The following is a 17,298-nucleotide window of genomic DNA, read 5'->3' on the forward strand; positions in this document are numbered from 1 at the left end:
GAGTGTTAAAACAGACGAGGCGGCTCGCAACGACCCTTTTATACCGGGCTCACCTCTCCACCTCCTTCGTTCTCGTTCGCCGTCCTCTTTCCTTGGCGACGACATGGTGTGTATTACACCTTCTTCGTGTGTTCTCTCCACGTGGCTCTCGTTGCGTTTTCTCCCTTTCTTGAGAACGTGCATTGTGCCGTTGAGTAAAAGGATCGGGCCGAGGCGTGCACCGACTTTACTACGCTGCGAAAACATCCAGAACATTTCCCATCCAATGAATACCCGGAGCTGCAAGGCTATTTTCCTTAGATTTCGTTTGAATCGTCGCTCCTCGATAAATCATTTTCGTTGCAATCGAAGGGCTGGGTGGACTGGTTTTCCTCTTGTTTCCGTTAGTTTCTAGAAAAGTTTAGTGTCAATGTTTATTGAGAGAGATTCCCGTAAATTTTGTATAATAAAATGATCCAGAAGGTTTATTTGGGCAAGATTGGATTGGATTAGAATTTTGAAATGATTGGAATTTATAATATGATATTGAATTTATAATGCAGTAGGATGATCGTGGAAGATCTCTTTAACCCTTGAAAGACTAGTGAGAGAATACGTTCCAAAGTAGTTTTTGGGAAGGCTATTACAATTTGCTATAATGACATAAAGTGGTCATTATGCTGTTATAATTTTTCTGACACCAATGCGACCTATTGGAACACAGGATCGATAGTATTAAAAAAAGAAAAATCTGCCTTGATGTTCATTGATAAAAAGAATCTGCCTTAAAACAGTTGAGTTATTTCTTCTCAGGATCTAAGCAATTTGATAAGTTGAGGAGAAAGATTCGGTTTTGTAAAATTAACGACCAATATAATTTATTGCTTCTGTAACATAAATTAAATCTTAACGTTGTACGATTAAATTTAATTTAAATTATAAATTTAAATTCTAGGTACAATCAATTACTCCCTGTCGGTAATTAATCACTTTTATCACAAACGAGGTGCAACCTCGTCTGTGCTTTTATCGAGCTTCTTGGATGCTGTGATCCATTTATACTTTTACCATTCTCGGACGATTTAATTGCCAAGCAAAGCACAGGATTTCTTGGATATTAATAACAGTATGAAGGCTAACTCGCAATTTACACAGACGTATAAAATTGCAAAGTTACGTTGATGACTGATTCGGAATTATTTTCATCCTTAAAAATTCCAAGTCGTTCACTTTACAGTATTTAATAAATCTCTGCAGTGTATCGTTGCACTTCTATCAAATTCGATAAACGACAATAAATTACAAAATGACAAATTATAAAATTAATTTGACTAGTTGAAAGAGTTTCAGATTAAGGAACAAACAAAACCAATCGATCCAACAAAATCAATCATTGTAGTATCTTTATAACTTTTCTTTTTTAGCTAATCCATCATCGAAGTTACGAGCGCCACAAAAAAATTCAGCTTCAATGGACCTAAAATTTTTTCATTCAGCATTCAACCGTCATATTTAGTGAAAGTATTTCTCTCGTTTGCTATTCTCAGCTTCCACTTCTCACCTTCTACGTATATAGGCTGTCTCAAAGAAAGAGTCGAAGACTTTAAAAGTACAAAAATTAGTGAAAAATTTACTAATTTATTATTTAATTGTCTAAACGCTATTGTCTCCCTATCAGTTCGGAGATGGAAGATTCTACCATAATAAATATTTTATAATATAAAAATCTGCTGTCTAATAATTACTGGATTTTTATATTTTTCAATCTCATATTCTTACGTACAGAACTAAAGAAGTGGAACTTACATAAAAATTTGTTTCATCCATCAAAAATTATAAAGAGTATCCTACTATGAATGTTTTATGTATATATTTTTATAATGCAATCTGTGGATTTCGTTATCACTAAATTTATCATAAAAGCATAAATACCTGCAGTCTAGAAATTACTACATATAAATTCTTAAGCTTTCAGATGTCCAACTTTTAACTCTCTCTAACACTTTCTTCCATTTTCTCCGTCTCCGTCTCCGTCACCGTTTTCTCAGGGTGTTTCCAATTTTCGAAAGAAGCGGTAACGATAGATTAAATCGAAAGTATAGAATGGCATGCGAATGGTGCGGATATTAGACGAACGAAAAATCCGGAATTCCACTCGAGGACGGGTTGGTCATCGGAGCGATCGTATAACTGTAAATACTAGACAGTTTCCTCTTTCAGTCTAACCACTGATAGATCATACTCCTAGCATTCGTTTAGAATCGAACGCTTCAAGCGATTCGACATTTTTGTCAGACATATTCCACTTTGCTCATCTCATCGCTTTACTAGTTTTTCAAGAAACCACTTCTAAATAAGTTCCAGTACTCAATAGACTGGTCGCAAGTTTTATCTAAATCGTTACAATATGATATGAAGATATTTCATTTTTTATACAGTTTAGGCAAACATCCAGAATGTTTTATGTGACTTCATTAAACGAGATACGAATGTATTGTGTATTATACGTTACGTTTGTTCATTTTAGAAGTGGAAGTGTTCTGAAAATTTAGATAAATAAATATTAAATAAGGAAATATGTAACGATAATGAAGAAAGTACTTCTCTGGTACTTCTCTGTAAATATTCATGAATATCTTAGTCCAATTATACTACTTATGCAGTGTGCCAGGATCAGTCCAAATACGTTACACCATCCATATTAAAGTTAACTCAACTGCACGATTATCTACACAAATTAGCGAGTAACGAAAGGCAATTAAGACATAAAGTATCATAAACGATACAATTCTGCTAGACGACTTAGTATTAGATGTAATACTAATATCAGCAGAAAATATCGGATAAAAAAACCTAAGGAACAATAGAAAATATTACGAAATCTAAAATGAAGTAGCTTTATGATCTTAATAATTACCTTCGCCCCATAAATGTTTGCGGAAATTAACAGGATCGCACAATCGGTCAAACTTTCAGGTACAAAAATTCCAACAGCAAAATAAAGCAGTACAAATAGCAGATAGAAAATAAAAGAAACTCCAAACCAAAGTAAGACCTCAACTGCTCGTAAAAATATCCATAATAAATCGTCTTACGCTTTACGGTTTTAGGAGCCACATCTGCTCTATAAACATTTCTAGAAACCAACGAAATCAAATCACTCCTGCAATCTGCAATCTGCAAAATCATTCAAACTTTCAACTACATAGCTCCAACAATAAGATATAAAGGAACTCAAAGAATAAAAAAAGAAAAGAAATACGGAAAATATCCTATATAAAGTATTTTAGGCATTACGTTCTTACCGTTAGTAACTAAGTCTCCCCTGGAAATATTTTGTAAAGCCAGCGAAACCATATTATCCGTGCAGTCCGCAAAGTCATTGAAACTTTCAACAGCTCGGACGACTTCTGAATTACCCTAAATCATTGTTTGATCCGATCGATCAGAGATTATCATAGAATCGCCGGTGTTCAAGTTCCCTGCTGGTTGTCGTGCTAGTTTTTAAGGATCACCGTGTCCGTCTCGACTCTCCATTCGGCCGGAATATGGGATTTGGTGTCACACAACGCGGCAAGGAAGTAGTCCGCGGCTTCGTGAATTAGTAATCAGGATGTGTGTCTGCGACTGACGAACACATTTTCGTGTATACAGTATAGCCACAGGTGTCTGTTCGAGCGAGCTGAAACGAAAGAATGAGAGAGTGTGAGAGAAATGAGACGATCGGTTGATCGAAGAGGGGTGCGATGTGAGGGGGATAAAGGGGGAAAGGAGAACGGAAAGAAGGAGAGAGAGAGAGAGAGAGAGAGGAGGGAGGAGGAATTGATACGAGAAAGACGATGACAAGATGAAAAATTGAAAGAGAAAGTAAAAAGGAGAAACAGAGAGAGAGAGAGCAGATAGTGCTGTGGTCCTCGTAAAATAGAGACACGTAGAAAGATCAAGATTTAGAAAGAAAAGCAGAGATGAGAGAAGTTATGAGAATTTGGTTAATTAGTAGAAAATTCATGGCTGTTCATTTATGTTAAATATAAATGAAGGGCTTTCTAAAAAACTATATTGCGAGTTATTATTTAATTTGCCAATAGCATTGTTATTATATAAAATGTTGGAATAATGTACTAGAGATTTCACAATAATGTATCGAAAATAAGACATCCGAATGTAGTATACGTGTAACTAGAGCAATCAACAAATCTCTTTAAAATAAAACTATGTACTTGAGGTTAGAATTGATAAATGATTAATATCCATATCTTCTATCTATTGCTACTGTACCATTGCCCATTTAAGCTATTGAAATCTTATTTTTAGGGATACACAGTTACAAGATGAATTTCCTGAAAAAGAGATTCATAGGTATATGGAAAAATGTTAAATTTTAATAATTTAAATAAATAAAGCTCTTTAAGAGCCACTGCAATTATCAACTGATTGAACAGCTGATACTAAAAAGTTAAAACTAAACTAATGCAACTTTCTCGGTTTCTCATTAATAGTTAACGTACATGAACTGCCATGAATCATATATATAACTAATAAATATAATCATAAAAGGGGTATGCGATAAAATAAGAAATAAATTTTAGAATTTGTATGCCAGAGATATATGTACACAGAGAGAGGAGAAATACAGAAAGAAAGAAGTATGACGAAGAAAGCTAATACTGAAGAAGGTGTAAAAGCAGAGAAAAAGAAGGGGGAGACGGTAAAAACCAATATGCGTGAATCGTTTCACGATATAAGGTTCACACTGGCATTCTTCTCTGTGTCATTCGCCCCGGAATTGTAATTCATTATTCATCGAATGAGCGAGGACGTACGCTGTCCCCGAATTGCTTCGCCAAAAATTCAAGTTCATACTCTACACACGATTTCAGAAGTATACTGTTGATGTTATATAGAAATATACATATGTACATACGTGTATTATGACCATTAACTCTAATTATGTATATAATTCTAGGCAAAGATTACTATGGATTTATGCAGGATATCTAACCCTAAAAGTGTAAAACTATCAGTGCACCTATGGGAGGAATAATTAATAAATTAATATGTATATTCTATTATAAACATTGGTTTTTAAAAAATAAAATTGATAAATATTAAAACACTTATAGAAAATTGTAAATCCGAAAAGTTATTAAAAAGATATCAAAATTTTCAAAAGAAATATTATTTATGTTTTTAATAAATCTTAAAAAGTAAAGAATGCATATAAAACTCTTACCCGTTATACATGTATTTATTATGTTTATTAGAATTGAATATTTTTCTTCCTCTCCCATCTATACTGATATTTTGATCACTGCTTTAATTAATTTACTTTGAAAATGTTAGTTCTTATATAGTTCTTAAAAGCTTTAGTTTTTAAATTTTAGTAACTTAATTATCCAAGTTTGGTATTTATGTTATTAAATTTTTTTATATTGTTTACATCCATGGATGCTATAAATGATTTTACAAATTCAGATCGTGGACAAACTCAGCAATGTTTCCTATTCATAAATCCATTAACTATCGAATAAATCTTTTTGTATGTGTTTTGAATCACAATTTTGCACGAGTTGAAAATTCTGATTGATTTTATTCAACTATTAATCTGAGCCAACTGTCTCGTTTTATATGAGATCAATTGTATTACACGAAGTGTGACCTTAAAAATTATTATTTACGCGTAATATATGAATTTACTTCACTGAAAAAAACAACATTTTTTCTTCTGATATCTTTATGATTCATCGAAAGCAATTATTTCTATCGGTGGTGCTCAAATTATATAGCTTGCTAAACATTACCTTAAATATACTTGCATTTAAATAATCTTTGAAAACATTTACAGAATGTTCTTTTATATTATGTACATAATAAGTCATAAAAGTAATTTTGCATAAAAGGTATAGTATATTCGCGTACTGATACATCAATTTTTTATATAATATTTTTAAGAATAAATTGATTACCACTTCGTTCGCTAACGTAGATTTAGTGTTTACGGAAATTTGCAGTCGCCATACCGTAAAGCTGACGTGACAACTTGTTCGTTTAAAAAATTTGTTTTAAAATCAAGTAAAATCGCGCGCTGTTCTCTTCCATAGCATAACAAACAGCTGTTTTATTTTTTGACAGGTAGTTACACCATATCCTTTTTTACACTTGACGCTGATTAGACTTAACCCCTTTTAATAGTCATTTTGTTTCTGGTATTTCTACGTATCAGAAATAAAAACATCTTTATTCGCTTTATGTATTTGAAAGTTTTGTTTTTGAAGCATTAATTCCAGTATTATGCAGTGGAAACTGCAGGGAAAAGAAAATAATCAGAACAATATTAAACATGTTGACGTTATCACTGAATCTTTATAATAACAACTATTATTTTTAAATAATATTAAACTCTTTACAGTATTAATATTGTACAAAAATAATGTCATTCTTTATAATATATTCAGGTGATCATTTATTACATGTTACAAAATATTATTATATTTGTGTATATGTAATTATTGATCTATTCAAAATATTTTAAAATTTTAATAAAAATCATTTTTACCTTTTAGTATTAAATATTTACATCATAATTACAATGGCACAATCGCCTGCAGATAGCAAAGATAATATAAATGAAGATTTGTCTACATCTTGTAATGATTTCACAAGAGATTTTTATAAGGTGAGTAAGGGTTTATATTAAACATATTTTGTTGATATTATAATTATTGAATTTATTTTAGGAATTATCTTCTACCAGTGTAGAAAATATAATTAATTCACCATTAAGTATACATATGATATTGTCTCATCTTTCTCACGGCGCTGAATCTACAACCTTAAATGAATTGACTAAGACTCTTTGTCACTATAATAAAGATTTGATACAAGAAGGGTATAAATCTTTAATAATTCAGTTAAATGTAAGATGATCATAATTATTTAAAAAAAAGTAATTACAAACACAATTAATATCTTGTATATTTATAAGGACTTGGGAAATATTAAATTGTACATTGCAAACTCAATGTACGTTCAAGATGGATTTGAATTACTGGAGGAATTTTTAACAATAGGAAAGAAATTTTATCAATCTGAAATTTCAAAAATAGATTTTAGAAGTAATGTTGATGCAGCTGAGAAAATTAATAGTTGGGTTAAAGAGAAAACAAATAATAAAATATCCGATCTTGTATCTTCAGGTGAATTATATTTATTATTATTAATTATAATAATAAAATAATTACATATAATAATCAGTATGTTTTGCGTAGATGATTTTGGTGAGGATACAAAATTAGTACTAATAAATGCAATCTATTTTAATGGTAGTTGGCTTAAAACATTTGATACAAAGAATACAAAGGATAAAATATTTCATGTGACAAAAACTCAAACAAGACTTATACCAACAATGTTCAATAAGTCTCAATACAGTAATGGTAACATACCAACGCTGCAAGCAAAATTTATTGAAGTTCCATATATGGTAGGTTTATATATATGAACTTGATATATCAAATTCTAAAAGAAATATTTTGCAGAATACAGACATAGTAATGATAATAATATTACCAAATGAAATAGATGGGCTTTCAAATTTGCAAACTAATTTTTCATGGGAAATACTTGCAAATGCACCTCGATCATACAGTGAAATTGAGTTATATCTTCCAAAATTCAAAATTGAATTTACAGTAGACCTGAAAAATATATTAAGTAAGGTATGAATAGCAAATTTTATATGTTACATCATTAAAAAGTTTATATTATATCTATTAGCTTTATTTATTAACTTTCGAATTTTAGCTTGGGTTAAGCACAATGTTCAAACGTAGTGCAAATTTCAGTCGTATTTCCAATACGCCACTTATAGTTGATAAAATTTTGCATAAAGCAATTATAGAAGTTAATGAAGCAGGTACTGAAGCCGCGGCTGCAACAGGTGAGCTTAATTTTGAAAAAATCTGAATACATTTTACATACATTTTTAATAAAATGTAATTTATTTTCTGTTAGATGTTCAGATGAGACTTCGACGTATGGCACATTTCAAGGAACCCGAACAATTTATAGTCGATCGGCCTTTCATGTTTATAATTGAATATAAACCGAAAAACATACCTCTTTTTATCGGAAATATACGGGATATACAAATTGCTCCCCAAAAAGATGAATTATAAATTATTTCTACATCAATAAAGAACGTAACACTGGATCAAAGCAACTATTTCTGTTTATACATACATATTTATACATACATATATAATATAATACATTTATTCTACATAAATGTAAAAATTGTACAAAAGAAACCTGATTCAAAAGTTATTTTTCTTGAATTAAAATTTTGCCCTATTTTATATAAAATATATTATAATTTTGTTAATTAAAGCAATCTTTATAGTATATTTTTTAATAAAATTGCGTAACGAATATAAATATGATTTGCAAGTAAATTATATTCTTTTAATGAAAGTTTTTAACATTGCATTGAAAATGTACTTTAATCCTATTTATCAATTCATCTCTTTCATCAAATATTTTTAAACTTAATGTTCTTTAAATGTTTTTTTAACTGTGACACAATATAATTTTTTATCTGTTAAGAAGAAAATGAACATATTATGCATTGTATTTAAATATTATTTAAACTGTACCTGATCCCTTTGTATGAATTCACTTGCTTCTAATACTTTTTAACCATTTGTCCTCTTTGTTCGCTCTTCCAGTACTTCAGTACTTACAATACTTACATTGTCTATTTATGCAATGAATACTTTATCATATTTGTCTACTAAACCGCCTACGGGTTTATGCATGTCAGTTTTTAGAACCAAAGTAAAATCTTAAATTGAAGTATCGTACAAATGTTAATGTGTGCATCTTGTAATATAACTTACATGTATTACCAGGTAGAAGCACAGGTTTCTTCAAATCTAAAACTAAGATTTTTATAATTTAAAGTTGAACTTGTAGTTTACGATTTGAAAACAATTTCAGATTATATTCGATACTTAATTTTTTTATGATTTGATATGACATTTTCTTCCATTATTTTCTTCCATTATAATGTATAATCTGAAAAATATTCGCTAATGTTTTGTACATTTTTTAGTATAATTAAAATTAAATGTCAAATCTTTTCCAAATCTATTTTTTTCTATTCTTATTTAGGTATTAAAGTACTTTAAAAGATAAACATCTAAATGGTATTTTATACAATTAAAATCCATTGCTTTTTGCATTTAGTACCATACTATACAGATTTAAAATTGAATGTTCTTTTATTGTAACATCACATATCATCGTTAAACTTTTTGCACCACATTTATCGAGCAACACACTGAATAATAATTTGTTATCTACAATGAAAGATGTGTAATAATTTTATTACATATTTAGATATGTTCATTTCTTTTAACGTCAGATTAGAGTTACCTTTATGATAATTTTTGCCTGGTATGACAAAGTATAGTATTTCAAAGTAATATAAAAGACGATAAGAAATATATTTTATACAAATTAAATAAATATCTATGTCTCATTTTGCATACAAAGATTTAACTTCTACTGATGTAAAATATATTTTTTCATTACTAAATGTTTGATACTTTTCAAAGATGCATGTATAACAGATAATAACATTTGTTCACTTTCTTCATTCTCTACGTTTTCCTATAACACCAACAGGAGAAGACTGAAAATTATCAAATCATATAGAATAGCAACAAGTTATTATAATATGTACTGTATTATCATTTTCATTCATTATAATATAGTACTTATGTGAACTCAAAGGAATATTGTTTCCTTCGCTTGTATTTTCAAATCTGATATGTCACTATAACTTGTTGCTGATACTGTTGTTCTATGCTTTTCATTGTTGTCTGCTGTTGATGGATTATCTTGACATATGAAAAAATTTAATTTTCTCAATGACATAGTACTATGGATAACAGATAATACTTGTGCTGTATGTCACAATACATCATATAATGAATAAGCACTAGAGGAAGCAATGTCCCTGCTATTACTTCCATTTTCTCTAATTTTTAATATCCCTAATGATAACTTTTCTCAGCATTCAATATATAATATTTACTCTCTGTAACAAAAATTGCTTTGAAATTACTTTAACTTTCTGCCTGACTTATAATAATACATGTAATATATATTATATATATCATGTATACTACATCGTATATCATATATATTATTATATATATAATAATATTGATTATTTATTTCTATCATTTCTATCATATCTATTTCTATAATTTCTCCAAATTTTCTGTTAAAGGAAAGCTTAATTTTTGGACACTCAATACATATATATTTTTTGTTTCGAAGTGTATGTCCCATTTTTCAGTCACAGAGTTAAATCTATCTAGTCTTACTATCTAGTCTTACTTATTTCATACCAATTTTTACTTAAGAACCTCTTCGCATAGCTAATTTAAGAAAAAGACATAACGAAATAAATTAATGTTTAAATCGTAATTTGCTTAAATTAATCATAATGTAATATCAACTACATTATATAACATCTTTAAAATTAATATATGTATATTTAAAAGGAAATAGATGTATAGAAAGAATTCGACCTCTCCTATATCGATGATTTTTTAATATGTGGTAGGGGAACATGATTGCGAACAACTTTTTATTATACAAATTAGTTTCTGAGATATTCGCAGAGAACTGTCGGTAGCATTGAAATGAATTATACTTATAGTTGCGTGTGTGCAGCACACTGATATATAATTACAAAAGTTAAGAATGATTCATTACCGCGTCGTTTTCCTTGTTAAGTGATATTAGTATTTTCTGTCATATTGCAAATCAGGTAGTTTTTCAATTGCTCTCTACGCGTACAGTTTCGTCTGCTTTCCTTTCTCGACTACTGTTCACTTCGTGTACCCTTCTATTCAAAGGTGATTGCAATTTCTCTCAGTATTTCTGCTATTTTTTCAATTTGATTATGAATGACGATATTTAATCATCGAACTTCTGAAAATTAAGAAAATACATTTAAAAGCCAGATTACAATATTACTTAGTCTTATTAGAAATTTTAGAAATATATTTTTTTCAAAATCCCTAAGAAGTAGCAATAATAAAATAGTAGCAATAATACAAAAAAATAATGCACTTCTCTGCATTAAGGGTTCTCTTAGCACTCGAAATATCAATAATATACAAGATAAAAAATTATACAGGTGATCATATATTATATAACTTATGAACAAAACAATTACAACTTTTTAAAATTAGAATTATTTTAAAATTTTCAGCTTTATAAGAGACCAAAAAGTAGTAAACATTGAGGATTCGTTTTCCATGATGGCGAACCTTTTTTTATATATATTCTTCGTTTTACTCAACCTTTTGCTAACAGGCGAGTATCCTAGCTTTAGTTATAGGCAAAGACTTTAATTGTAAACGGCGGCAACATTAAAAATGAGATGAACTTTCATTGTATTAGTAAACATTACATAACTAATTTTAGCGAATCTAATACCACTACAATAGTATTACTAATAGCTATTGATGTTTAGTCAAATTTTGCTATTCGATGTTTTATTTTAACATAAAGAACGTTAATTCTTTAAAAATATTATTTCCAATTGATAAAAGTATTTTTCATGTTATTATTATTGAGAGTACATGCGTAAATGTTTTTAAATATACTTTTTAATATTAAGAACAACTATAGACTAGGTTACAAATTTATCATTAATAGAAACATACAATAATACGTATTTTTAATTGTTTGTTCATAGATGCTACTAAAAATGCTACAATTTTCTTGCGTTTATTCGAAAGGTAATCATATATACGCAAAATCAATGTAATTCCTATTTGTGTATTTCATAACTATAATTTATTGTTCAAAAATATGCTCATTTTATTTACTGTAATCTACATACTTATTTTAACTATATTATTCATGTAATCAAAAAATTGCTTTTTTTCAGGGATGGCTCTCATTTGGATGCGCACGTATTAAATATAAATGAATTGGAAAGAATGGCAAATCATTTGCGAAATGATAAGAACATAGCAATCTACATTCATGGCTATCTAGATAATGTAACTACCGACGATGTGCAACTTGTAACACGTGGTATGTTACGATTCGAAATTTCGCGCGACTGTAGAAGATAACTTTCAATGGAAAATTAATCTTTCTTCATAAATTATTGCAGCGTATTTAGAGGCCACGGATGACAACGTTCTTGCGATCGATTATCGAGAAATTGCTATGGTCAATTACGTAATCGGTGCTTCATTGCTCAATGTAGTCGGCAAACATTTTGGCGAAACTTTAAACTTTTTTGTGAGTTCCGGTGTGAATCCAAAAAAAATACATTTAATTGGACATTCAATGGGCGCGCAGGTAGCTGCATTCACTGGACGTAATACGAACTTTAGACTTCCCAGGATAACAGGTGCCATTTAGAAATCTTCTATTTCATTCAATATTTTATGAGACTAACTTTTGAGATTTTTCTTTGAGATTATTCTTTGAGATTAACTTTTGAGGTTAACGAAATAATACCAAAAAATTCTGTTTGTTCGCAGGATTGGATCCCGCTGGACCCTTATTCTACATTCTCAATAGTCGATTGACTCGTAACGATGCTGACTTCGTAGATGTTATCCATACCGACGCGGGCTTTTACGGAATAGCTTTGTATAGTGGCCATGTGGATTTCTATCCGAACAGTGGCCACAGACCGCAACCTGGTTGCATGCTATTCGGTCCACTTTTATCCGTAACAGGTTTGGATTTCTTTATTTTGAAATTTTCTATTTTTAAGATGGTAATTTTGGAAAACAAGTATAAAATGTGATTACGCGTATATGTCCTGAAGCAATGTCCTGAAGTTTGGTTATTAGAGTCTACGTGTTGATCTACTACGATTATTTACCTTGTAATCATGATTAAAAAAAAGATTAGATTTACTACAAAAATAAAAAGACTTCAGTTCAAAGACATTTGGAAATTAAAGAATATCAATTTGGAAGTCTTTATTTATCGAATTTAAATTCAAAATCATGTAAGTTAAGAAAAGAGATTATGACTAGAAACGTATACTATGTGCATTAAATGATTATATAGATGTATTTGATATCGTAAAAATTGTAAGTGTTTTTCAACGTTGTACATTCGAAGCATCAAATGATTAATATTCGAGGAATGTATTTTTATATAAAATTCCTGGTTCACTTTTCTGTGTGATAATAGTCACACATATGGTATAATAGATCTGTTAATAATGTTAAAAATGCGGTATTATTGCAGTTATTCTCGAAAATGCCAAGAATCTTGTACAAAATATCTCTTGGTTAATTGGGAACATTGTCAGCTGTTTGTCCGATGATAACAAATACATAACAATATTGTATGGCCAGATAAAGCCGGAGCGATAAGCTTGGAACGAGAGTTGTTACAACAGACGTTGTTTCGTATGGTCGCATGTGTACAACGCACTCAAGTGTGGAAATGTAATGTTTATTTCGTACGCACGTATAGCCAGTGACGGATCTATGAGTCTTAAAACGGGGGACGAAATGTGTGAAAGTACATAAGTACTCTCCATGTCATACTATAGCTTACATAATTAAATTCACATTAATTATGTACAAGTTTTTTAGAATGTGATAATATTGATATTTTCATATTTTATTACTCTTGGGGGGCCGATCTCCTCCCCCTTAATCCATCACTGGGTATATCGCACGAGTGTTGATTCTTGTCGCGTCATAAAACAAAAAAAAAATTTTGTTAAATGTGGATTGACTTTAATTGTCGAAATTTGCAACAAAGAAGCTTTTTTGCACTAACAATAATTTGCAATAAATAAAATCGACAATTTTTTCTAACGACTCTACCGGGAAAATATTCTCTACAGAATGCAAAATATGTAAGGAGAAGTACGTAAAGAGAGGACCTTTGCATTAACAACAGCTCACAATAAAAAAATCAAAACTTATTGGCTGTATTATTGTACTATTGTACTTAGAAGCATATTTATAATACAAAATGTGCGTTCAGCAAAGATATGTCGAAGAGAAAGGTTTCAACACAGCACAAAATGTAGGTTGCAACATAGCGTCAACACATTGACGCAACCCGCTCATGCGTGTATTTCAATAACGCACGTTAGGCAACGAACATCGTTCCAACGCTCTTGTGGCCGCAACCTGAAAGATAGTATTCACTTTTGTCCTCTATAGATCTCTGCAGTCATCACAGGTCGTGGAGATTTTATGCAGAATCAGTTAAAAACCCTAACGCTTTCATTGGTAAATGTGAAATTGACTGCAGCAGCAGCGACCTTATTCCAATGGGTATTGCTACACCAAGTAATACGTTAGTATCATTTTTTTAAATTTATGATAGCGTTTAATTTATTCAGGACCAACGCTAATTCAACGTTTCAACTTTGTTGTGAAATTGTAAAATTTTCAGAGTCTTAAATTTTTATTTATTTATAAACTATAAAATATCCAAATTTCCAGGATTTTGAACTTTCCTTAAAAAAATTTACTACGCAATAATATTACATTTATATATCTTTCGCAATGGCTCAATGAAAGCTATTTCTTTTATAAATTATTCATGATTCGTCAATACAAAAATTTCTATCTTGTTTCTTAGAAAAACATTTTGGAAAAGAAAACAAAATCTCTTTAGCTGGTCCTTCTTTCGTTTGTATTATTTTTTCTATTTTGTAATTAATCGCTTTTGTTCTTTTAGGACAGGTAAATATTTTCTGACAACAAACGCGGAGAGTCCTTTTGGTCGAGGTAAAAGGAGTATTTCTCTTTATTAGATCTTTAGTTAAAAATCCTCCATACCTATATGAGACGATTCAATTTAAATAAAAGACATACGTTTTATTCATGAACTAGAAAATGAGCAAACGAGCAATTAATCTAGAGAATGCATCTATGATATGCACTTTATATCTGCCAAAAAACTAGAATACTTCTTCCGCTATAATTATATTATTAATAATTATTATATTATTAGTAATAGAATTATGTAATTTATATAATTTATGTACTTGTATATTTTTAAAAGATTTCAGTAAACCTTTAATTAGATTTATTCAACTCTTTAATCATTTCTAAATCTGTCCGGCGTTCCTAAAATGACCAAATCCCTTTAACGAGAAGTGGCTTGAAGGAACTTTAAAACAGTTTTACAATCTATGTACTATCTAATCAAGATACTGCCTTCTCTGTCTAGTATCGTTTATATAATCTATCCATAACCCCTTCTTTGTCTCCGGACAAACCTTGTAGTGACATCTATCTTCACACGCTCCAAGTCACTGTTCCTTTCGACTTCAATAGATGTCAGCACATGGTTTGTCGTACAACCTCGCGTTCTTTGCTACGGACAAACCTTATAGTGCCATCTATCCTCACATGCTCTAAGTCAATGTTCCTTTCGATTTCAATAGATGTCAGCACATGGTTTGTCGTACAAACTCGCGTTCTTTGCTACGGACAAACCTTATAGTGCCATCTATCCTCACATGCTCTAAGTCAATGTTCCTTTCGATTTCAATAGATGTCAGCACATGGTTTGTCGTACAAACTCGCGTTCTTTGCTACGGACAAACCTTATAGTGCCATCTATCCTCACATGCTCTAAGTCAATGTTCCTTTCGATTTCAATAGATGTCAGCACATGGTTTGTCGTACAAACTCGCGTTCTTTGCTACGGACAAACCTTATAGTGCCATCTATCCTCACATGCTCTAAGTCAATGTTCCTTTCGATTTCAATAGATGTCAGCACATGGTTTGTCGTACAAACTCGCGTTCTTTGCTACGGACAAACCTTATAGTGCCATCTATCCTCACATGCTCTAAGTCAATGTTCCTTTCGATTTCAATAGATGTCAGCACATGGTTTGTCGTACAAACTCGCGTTCTTTGCTACGGACAAACCTTATAGTGCCATCTATCCTCACATGCTCTAAGTCAATGTTCCTTTCGATTTCAATAGATGTCAGCACATGGTTTGTCGTACAAACTCGCGTTCTTTGCTACGGACAAACCTTATAGTGCCATCTATCCTCACATGCTCTAAGTCAATGTTCCTTTCGATTTCAATAGATGTCAGCACATGGTTTGTCGTACAAACTCGCGTTCTTTGCTACGGACAAACCTTATAGTGCCATCTATCCTCACATGCTCTAAGTCAATGTTCCTTTCGATTTCAATAGATGTCAGCACATGGTTTGTCGTACAAACTCGCGTTCTTTGCTACGGACAAACCTTATAGTGCCATCTATCCTCACATGCTCTAAGTCAATGTTCCTTTCGATTTCAATAGATGTCAGCACATGGTTTGTCGTACAAACTCGCGTTCTTTGCTACGGACAAACCTTATAGTGCCATCTATCCTCGCATGCTCTAAGTCAATGTTCCTTTCGATTTCAATAGATGTCAGCACATGGTTTGTCGTACAACCTCGCGTTCTTTGCTACGGACAAACCCTGTGGTGCCATCTATCCTCGCATGCTCTAAGTCACTGTTCCTTTCGACTTCAATAGATGTCGGCACATGGTTTGTCGTACAACCTCGCGGTATTTGCTACGGACAAACCCTGTGGTGCTATCTATTTTCACATGCTCCAAGTCACTGTTCCTTTCGATTTCAATAGATGTCAGCACATGGTTTGTCGTACAACCTCGCGTTCTTTGCTACGGACAAACCCTGTGGTGCCATCTATCCTCGCATGCTCTAAGTCACTGTTCCTTTCGACTTCAATAGATGTCGGCACATGGTTTGTCGTACAACCTCGCGGTATTTGCTACGGACAAACCCTGTGGTGCTATCTATTTTCACATGCTCCAAGTCACTGTTCCTTTCGATTTCAATAGATGTCAGCACATGGTTTGTCATATAACTTTGCATTCAAATCGCTGTGTGAATTTTCTTTCAAATAGTACAAAATTGGCAGTCCTACGTACCTTGTTATTGAATATAAGCTCTTGAATACAAGTTCTTGACAATATTAAAATTTCTTTTTGTTATTGAGCAAGTAGAGACAATGCTAAATTATTGAGTCAGTGCTCGCGAGTTTGTCTCACAGAGACGATCACTTTCTGCAACTCTTAAACGATGCAGTACTGAAGACAACCGCACGATATTAACAGTAATTCGTTTATCACGAATTTGGGCTTTGAAGATTTTTGCATGGACGATCTAGCATACGACATAAATCTTTGATGGCACCAAGTCATGCTACGCGCCTATCACTAGGCAACACTTTACCCACCCTACATCTTTACCCC

General features: G+C 31.3%; 2 protein-coding genes across 3 annotated transcripts; both read left to right on the forward strand.

Moving 5' to 3' along the window:
* The first annotated feature begins 5,948 nt into the window (after positions 1-5,948).
* Positions 5,949-8,200, forward strand: LOC100747845 (leukocyte elastase inhibitor). 2 transcript variants are annotated; one of them, XM_003487915.4, is made up of 8 exons: positions 5,949-6,111; positions 6,543-6,655; positions 6,717-6,896; positions 6,965-7,175; positions 7,248-7,462; positions 7,518-7,697; positions 7,783-7,918; positions 7,993-8,200. In XM_003487915.4, the coding sequence occupies exons 2-8, from the start codon at positions 6,569-6,571 to the stop codon at positions 8,154-8,156; spliced, it is 1,173 nt and encodes a 390-aa protein (XP_003487963.1). In that variant the 5' UTR covers positions 5,949-6,111; positions 6,543-6,568; the 3' UTR covers positions 8,157-8,200. The 2 variants fall into 2 exon arrangements, with proteins under 2 accessions (XP_003487963.1, XP_012238681.1); XM_012383258.3 differs by lacking the exon at positions 5,949-6,111 and adding an exon at positions 6,118-6,434.
* A 2,457-nt stretch (positions 8,201-10,657) lies between these two features.
* On the forward strand, positions 10,658-15,096 carry LOC100742780 (pancreatic triacylglycerol lipase). The gene is made up of 8 exons (XM_003487872.3): positions 10,658-10,910; positions 11,270-11,373; positions 11,759-11,801; positions 11,954-12,102; positions 12,185-12,427; positions 12,561-12,761; positions 14,220-14,355; positions 14,743-15,096. The coding sequence occupies exons 2-8, from the start codon at positions 11,316-11,318 to the stop codon at positions 14,816-14,818; spliced, it is 906 nt and encodes a 301-aa protein (XP_003487920.2). The 5' UTR covers positions 10,658-10,910; positions 11,270-11,315; the 3' UTR covers positions 14,819-15,096.
* Positions 15,097-17,298: the final 2,202 nt, after the last annotated feature.

This window comes from Bombus impatiens, unplaced genomic scaffold (genome assembly GCF_000188095.3).
Source record: "Bombus impatiens unplaced genomic scaffold, BIMP_2.2 scf_0203, whole genome shotgun sequence".
NCBI classification, from domain to species: Eukaryota; Metazoa; Arthropoda; class Insecta; order Hymenoptera; family Apidae; genus Bombus; species Bombus impatiens.